Source organism: Cicer arietinum, chromosome 1, assembly GCF_000331145.2.
Source record: "Cicer arietinum cultivar CDC Frontier isolate Library 1 chromosome 1, Cicar.CDCFrontier_v2.0, whole genome shotgun sequence".
NCBI classification, from domain to species: Eukaryota; Viridiplantae; Streptophyta; class Magnoliopsida; order Fabales; family Fabaceae; genus Cicer; species Cicer arietinum.
The window spans coordinates 41,946,646-41,954,577 of record NC_021160.2 but is presented as its reverse complement, the minus strand read 5'-3'; the positions used below and the strand labels follow the sequence as shown (position 1 = coordinate 41,954,577).

The 7,932-nt window shown below is 25.3% G+C and overlaps 1 protein-coding gene across 1 annotated transcript; it reads right to left on the bottom strand.

The window, feature by feature from the left end:
- Window positions 1–821: 821 nt before the first annotated feature.
- LOC101492034 (zinc finger protein CONSTANS-LIKE 4) lies at window positions 822–3,215 on the bottom strand. The gene is made up of 4 exons (XM_004488747.4): window positions 2,657–3,215; window positions 1,987–2,124; window positions 1,740–1,901; window positions 822–1,195 (listed from the first exon to the last, which is right to left on the bottom strand). Exons 1-4 carry the CDS (start codon window positions 3,173–3,175, stop codon window positions 1,112–1,114), a joined length of 903 nt encoding a protein of 300 aa, XP_004488804.1. The 5' UTR covers window positions 3,176–3,215; the 3' UTR covers window positions 822–1,111.
- Between the last annotated feature and the right edge of the window lie 4,717 nt (window positions 3,216–7,932).

Below are 7,932 nucleotides of genomic sequence, written 5' to 3'. Positions count from 1 at the left end.
TATTATTAATTGTTTTACTAACTAATTAATATAATTGAAGATTTAAAGAGTGTTTTATAAAAGAAGAACAAAAAGAATTTCAAAAGAGTCTTACATTTATGGACAGAAATAAGATTATATTTTTTAATAAAATAAATTAACGTATATGAGTATTATTTACTTTGTATTATCTTCTTGAAAATGTTTTACTAATTAATTGCTTTGGACTATAAATAAAAATTTGAGTTTCTTATGGAAAAGAAAAATAGTGGCAAAGGTTGATAACCAAAGATTTGCTCAAACAGTTACTGATTTGAATGGCCTTCAAAAGTTGAATTACTTTACTCAAAGTTAATTTGTAAAATCTAGTAGACCCCCACATCCATCCTCCAATAACATACTAGACTCATTCCCTGCAGTAACCATAACTATGCGACGCATACAATAGTTAATCTCAACCGTTGGATATAAATAAGTGGTTGAGATTGTTTATAGTTAATTTTAAAAATATTTAATATGAACCGTAGATTTTAAATAAATGTCCGAGATTGATTAGTGCATCAAACTGTATGGTATTATAACTTCAGCAAATCGGTGTCCATGCTAAAATGTGAGAAGTTGAACTTCTTATTAGTGCCTTTCAGTAATCATCACAATATAATGATAATTGACCTCAAACAGTTTGAGAGATTATGACATATTTTTTTTGACAAAGATTGTGACATTATAAAGCTAAAGTTATTGGAATATTAATGTCTACTCTAACATAAAGTCCCTTATTGGAATATTAAATCTCTCAATGAACCAAGTATCCAGTCAAATTACTAGGCCCACATATTGAATTAACACCTAAAAAAAGATGCCTATAAATAACATCAAACAATCTACAACCAATGGTTACATTGCCATGCAATTAGAGTTTACATCTACGTGCTTAATTAATTATATCAAAGAAAAATTAATTACCTTACACTTAATTTAAAATAACTAGCTAGCTAGTTAACTCTCTTCCTATTCACCTTCCACACTAGCTAGCTTAATTTAAATCTTGTGAGAAACAATGCTTTCAATATTGCATACAAGAGCTATATAAAGTAATTAATCATATGTGGAATTGTTTATGCTAATTAAGTTACATATCTTCTGGTGATGAATGAGATAAATAGACCAAACTTGCCATGGCCTCTTGAAGCCAGTCCTCCTCCTCATTCTTTAACTGCATATATAAATTATTATCCGTTAATTTAAAAGTAATTAGAATATATCACAATATTATATTTGTAATTAAACATGAAAATACCAAAAAATATCAATTAGTGAAAATAATTAAATAGTAAAGTCTAGGTTGTCTTAAAAAATTATGAATATGTTATGTTACCTACAACTAATTAAAATTAGTTACAAGTATTTCATTAATTTTTATTTTAAATTTGATATAGTTAATAGAATGAGTACATGTGATTGATTTTAACTAATTTATTCACAATTTTTCAAAAGAAACACCTCACCAAATTAAATACATCATTAATTTTTAGAGATGGATTTTATATTTTGTATTTCTAATTTATGTCACTAAATTTAAATTTTCTTAATGGTCTAGTGAATAAAATATTTAAAATATTAAGTATTTTGATTTACGGGGAAATATGTTTAAGGGGTGTTTAGATTTATTTTAATTAGAAAGACACTTAATTGTCATCATATATATATATATATAATTAATTTTAAGAAAACAATAGTATAAAATTAATGAATGTTACCTGGAATTGGAATGAATCAGAAGCATAAAAGTCTTCACTGTGATCATGATGATTCTCTAGCTTTTTTGTGGCCATGTGATCTTCTTCACATATCTCATTGTTTCTTGCAAACCTTCCTCTAACTCTCACTCTTCTATCAGCTAAAGTTTTCCGACATGCATACTGTATACAATTTTGTGAAGAATATTGTCAATTCCAAAATCTTATTTATTAAATTTGAAATTTCTATTATATTATGATTTAAAACCTTGATGGTTTTGTTGAAATTTCTTTGATTTCTTTTCTTCAAATATCGAAGAATTCTTTCTTTCCTTTCTTCTTCTGAGTACCTTCCAACCTTTATGTTTGGTTCTTCAACTGCTGCTATTTGATTGCCCTGAATTCCCTGCCATAATTCAAATTAACATTTAATATAAACATGTCTATTATATTATGTCCATGGCCTACCAAAATTAGCATCAAAATTTATGTCAAATTAACAAATTTAAGGTTGAAACAAAATATAGTTTTCTAAAATCGAAACATCTCAAGGACCTACGAATATAGTTATTAGTTGCGGTCTGCAACAATAATTGTCGCCACAAAACAAAGTTTTTATAGGTCTTTGTAACTGCAACCACAATATTTATCAGAATTCTTCTACAATATTAAGATTTGCGAGCGGTCACATACGCAATTTATAACCATGCTTATTAAGCATTAGAAAACTTAAAAATTAACTAAAGATGTGCATAACAACTTATGCATACACTATACATTGAATGAAACACAATTGAAATAGTTTTAAATTGCAATCAACATTTAGAGCTCAATGTTATAAATTTTTGCAACGTAATTGTAACTGCAATTTAAAATGATGAAATTGAAAAATTATAAGTAGTTCTATGATAACATGTAAATGATGATATGATACATACCCAATTTTCTCTTGCAGCATTAGGATAAGCTGAAGGTGGTTTAACATCTTCAACAAAAGCACAACATTCATCACCAAATTCATGAGCAATATGTGGCTGATTATATCTGCTATTGAAATTCTGAAACCCTCCATTAATGGCATTACCACCACCATAGAATCCCATTTTACAATCTGACAACAAAGCTGGAACAGCAAAATCATGTTGATCACCAAAGTTTGGATTAATATTAATCCAACCAGCAGCAGAAGAAGAAGACAACATAGTATCACAATCAAGTGACACAATTTGATCATCAAATCCTCCATTATCAAAAACAGGCATTAAACTATCTTGACAACCCCACATCATAGAATTAAAATTATTATTATCCATAAAGTTGTTGTTGATATCATGTGAAGAAGAGAAAAGTTGTGTTGGAAAATCAAGAATATCAGAATTAGTAGTGAATGTGTAGTTTGAATAGAAGTGATGAGGGATTGAAGAAGCCATGGAAGAGGGAGGAGATATTAGGGGCATATATGGAAAAGGGAAAATTGGTAATGTTTGGTTTTTTGGTTGGCCTTTAGTGAATATATATATATAGGATATGTTGTGACAAGTTGTTAAGGCAAGTGGACATGACTATATTAAGGTAATTAAGCAGCTAGGAATTTGTTTTGGATTGTAAAACAGAGTTAACTGTGTTTTTTGTTGCATTTAATTTTATCTTTTTTCTTTACTGTTTTCTCTGATGCTGTAAACGCGTTAATATTTCTTTGGGGGGAATATACTACTTGTGCATGTGTCTCCTCTCCTTAGAAGTTTTTTTTTTACAAGATTATGATTATAATCTTTTAAATATAATTTGTTTTAAACTTATTCACTTTAAATCTTTTTTTATAAGTTCTTTTTACTTGAATGTATCTAATTTTAGTGATGTCAAATACTAAATATAGATATTTTAAAAATTTAGTCTATTCTACTAGACTCAATTTTAGTTGATTTTTTTACTATATTTTCAATACATTTTTAATGTTGCCTTTAAAATTTCCTTTTATATGGAGAAAAGTTTTTTTTTTTAAAGGAGAATTATTTGAAAGAAATAAGAGATGGAAAAAATAAAAGAAAAATAATATTTTTATGTTTTTATTAATATTTAATGATGGAATGACAAACAAATTATTACTTCCTATATAACAAAATATAATTAAAACTTGAAATATTTAATTGTAACAAAATATAGGCAAAATCTGACAATTTTCACTCTATTTAACGATAGTATATAGAAAATAATATTCTTCATAATTAATGATTTTGTATGCAATTAAATAAGCTATAAAGTAATTTAAATACTAACCTTAATATTTTAAATAAGAATAACAAGAGTAAATGTGAATAACTGATCATTTTAATAATTTTAATAAGTATATAATTGATTGATTTTTTTTTTACAAATTTATTTTTTATTTTAAAAGAGAAGATAAATATCAACATAAATAACTCACATAAAACTTGGTTATAATTTTTTACAGAGAAAGTATTATTAGTTTATTATAAGAAAGCTGGCAACTCCTTGTATATATCTAATTTCAGTAATAATATTCAAACACATATATTTTTATACCATGTTTGGTTAATTACATTGAAAAATGTGGCTATCATTTGAGTAGATGAGTAGATGGCGGATTTAATTTTCGGTCAAAATTGTGATTAATTTTATTATATAATTAATTGTAATTTAAACGTATTTTAAATTAATAATTTATTCAACTAAATTTATTACAAATTTAAATATAATTAATTAAGTACCGTGTGTATCAATCAAATATTAGGTGACAATGAAACATTTAATTTTATCCAAATATTGGGATACTTTCCTCTATTTTTATTATTTTATTGTACCGTCTATTCAAAACTTTATAATTTCAGAAAAACTTTCACTATATTAAAATTTTACTATTTGTATGTCTGATTAACTACCATTTTAAAAAATAAAATAAATATATTTAGAGTCATTTATTCTTTCCTTAAAATATTAAATTTTCTCTTTAATATTTAACCCTAAATAATTAATAAAAATTATGTAGTCAAATTATTTCACTCATAATTAAGATAATTATTGTGTTTTTTTATAAAAACAATTTAATGGTCACATGATTTGACAATGATAGAGTATTTAAATTAAAAAGAAATGGATAAATTCATTTTAATAAAAAAAAAAGTACATATATACTCATTCAATATGTATGGTTGATTCGAGTGGTAACAGAGGACATGCCTTAAGGAAATGATGAGTGTTGCAACAAATCACATGCTCTTATATTTGAATAAAATCTAGTTGGGAAAGAATCCAACTTGTATGTATCTAATGTTTGTTAGTTACATATTAAAAAAAGTGATTTTTACTTTTTGTTTCTGTAATTATAAGTTAACTAAAAAATAGTAAAAGTTATTTTGAACTAATTTGTTATATATTAAAAATGTCATTTTGACATTTAATAATTTTAATATTTATTATTAGAAATTTAAAAATGAAATTGTAGTTAATATAATAAAAATGAAATTTAAAAAAAAATATTTAAAAATAATTTTTATGAAAAGCTACTCAAAATAGTTTTTTATTTTAATTATTTTATAAAATTTTATTATCCAAAACAATTGTAGTTAAAAGTCAAAATACTGTAAATGGTTTCTTATATGATAAGTTTTTTAAACAAAATTCTCATTTGAAGCTTTATTTTTAAAATTCTCTTTTAGAAAAATTACAATAAAAAGATGAAATGTTTTTAAAATATTTTATTTTGAGAAAAAACTTTAATGAAAGGATCCTTATATTGTCAAAGATAAAATCACATACTACTAAATAATGATAGATATTTTGTATACACCAATATTATGATTAGAAAATATCACAGATTCTCCTTACTTGCAATATATTTGTTAATGAAACTCTTCACATATTTGTCAAATTTTTCTTTTAAATTCCACATGTAAATAATTGCAAAAGCATAAATGAGAAAAATTATGATTCGTTAATGCATTCTACCTTTTTTGTTTCCCTGTTTAAATATGCATCTTTAATCTCACTCACACATGTAAAAAGATGGTTTAACTATTTGTATATGCGGAAAAACGTTTTAAGTCTTCTAATAGATATGAAGATGAACTTTGAAGTCAAAAGTTATGATAAAAGGAAAATTCTTATTTTCGTGGCTTATCTTAGTTAGCACTTGTAACTATCAGATCCTGCATGGCTCACACTTTTCGAATTTCTGACTCTCAAAAATATTTTGGACTTTACTTATGGATTGATATGTTAAAAAAATCATAAATTATTCTAATTTCCTAAATAATCCTTACTTCCTCAATCTAAAAATAATTAATTATTTCACACAAAATAAATAAATACAATAAATAAAAGAAAGAGAGTAATTTATCAAATTATTCTTATTAAATATTAAAAAGAAATTAATAAAAAGTGAAGAATAATAAAATGAGATAACGTATATAGTATTAATTAAATATTGATTAAAAAAGAAAATTATGATTGCATTGGAAACTAAAAATGCCGGTTTTTGTGAAAATAATAGAGTAATTGATTATTTGATTTTTTGCATGCATTAAAAGTTCCAAACATTAAAGATGAAAACATTTTTTTTAAATATATAGGATTCTTTTTTTCATATATAGGATTCTTTTTTTTTTTTTTTTAATATGGGTAATGTTCAGTAACCATTGTTCTTAATCAAGTATGGCCCAGAAACCATGAATTTGGCCCATATGGCCTTCCCTAAAATTTTAGATGATGCCTCACTAACATCTATCTCAGATGACATATGGTAAGTAGTTTAGTATATCTTTAAATATACTAACTTTATAATAATAAAAAAATTAGATTAATTTATGGTTACATATAAAAAGTTAGATTTATTATAATTATATATGTCGACTTGCCGAGATGAGTTATTTATGCGCATAGAATAAAGTACGAATTTAATTTTTGAGCAACTTAAGTTATAGCGAACGTGAAAAGGAATTTAAGCTATTTAGAAGAAAAAAAGCTGAAGTGATCTGAAAAAGTAAAATGTAGAGAGCTTGATGTACACACTATTCCCTTCCAAACTGTATGAAAGCTATACGTCCATAAGATATAGACTACGAATCTACCACATGGTATTGTTAGATTTTTAGTAAACAAATCAAGTACAAAATATTTTTCTCTCAACTCAAAGTTTAAAATCATATACTTCAATTGTATTAATATACTTACCGTTTATATCGAAACAAAAGTACATTGACTTGAGGTTTATAAACAAATATACTCTTAGCAAACAAATATTTTGTGGTTATATATATGTAGGCCAAAGTGCACCCATGATTGGATAGACGCTTAATTTTGTACGACTATAGGACATATTCGTTTTGGTTTATGTCAATGAAGCTTCACTTGTTTACCATGACCTAAAAACACCACAATTTATTATATTCAAAATTTAAAATTCAACTGTAAGTGTACTAAAGCATGGTTTTTTGCCTGTGATTTCTTCCTTCGTTGCTGTGAGTCTTACACTTCAATATATTTTTTCCTTCATTATTGTCACTTTCAATAATAAATTATCTTAATTAATTTGATGCTTATTAATTAATCATTGTAGATACGAGAATTTTTTATATTATTTCTACAATAGATTAGTATACTTGTTTTCGGTGTATTCTCGATGCAACAAATTTTTTACGCCGTTGTCGAAAATTAATTTTTTAAATATTTATTTTCAATAATTTAACTAATTTATTCCTTTCTCTTAACAATTCATATTTATATAATAAAATTATAATACATAAGACTTCCATATCAAAATTTTATTAAAATGTAGTCGACTTCTCTATTAAGGTGTCAAATAATTTAAAAAGAAAGTATCCAAAAAAACATTACCAATCCCTAAAAAGGAAGTGAAACAATTACACTTTCGAATAGGAACTAGCTTGTTACGACTTTGCTCTAGTAATTAGGTGTGCCTTGAGTGTCCCTCTCTTTGAGGTTAAGGTAATAACTATAGTCTCAAGGCATGCATGGCCAACTCCAATAGTGTGACGAGTGGTGTGCACAAAGCCTTCCAATGAATTCAACGTCTTAAGGCTACTCAACAATTACTTGTGATCATATTTACGTGTAGGTCAGTTGCAACCTACAATCTTAACTATCGACATATTTTTGTAGGGTTGCAATCCTTTCTTTCATCCATTGTAGTAATTATGTCGCTTAGGGAATAAGGGATATATATATATATATATAT

Bases quoted from the DNA above. Each gene is read 5' to 3' on its own strand.
- LOC101492034 (XM_004488747.4), bottom strand. From the start codon at position 3,175: ATGCCCCTAATATCTCCTCCCTCTTCCATGGCTTCTTCAATCCCTCAT. The intron at 1,902-1,986 runs GTTTTAAATCAT...AATTGTATACAG, and splicing joins ATTTCAACAAAACCATCAAG to TATGCATGTCGGAAAACTTT. The intron at 1,196-1,739 runs GTAACATTCATT...TTATATATGCAG, and splicing joins CTGATTCATTCCAATTCCAG to TTAAAGAATGAGGAGGAGGA.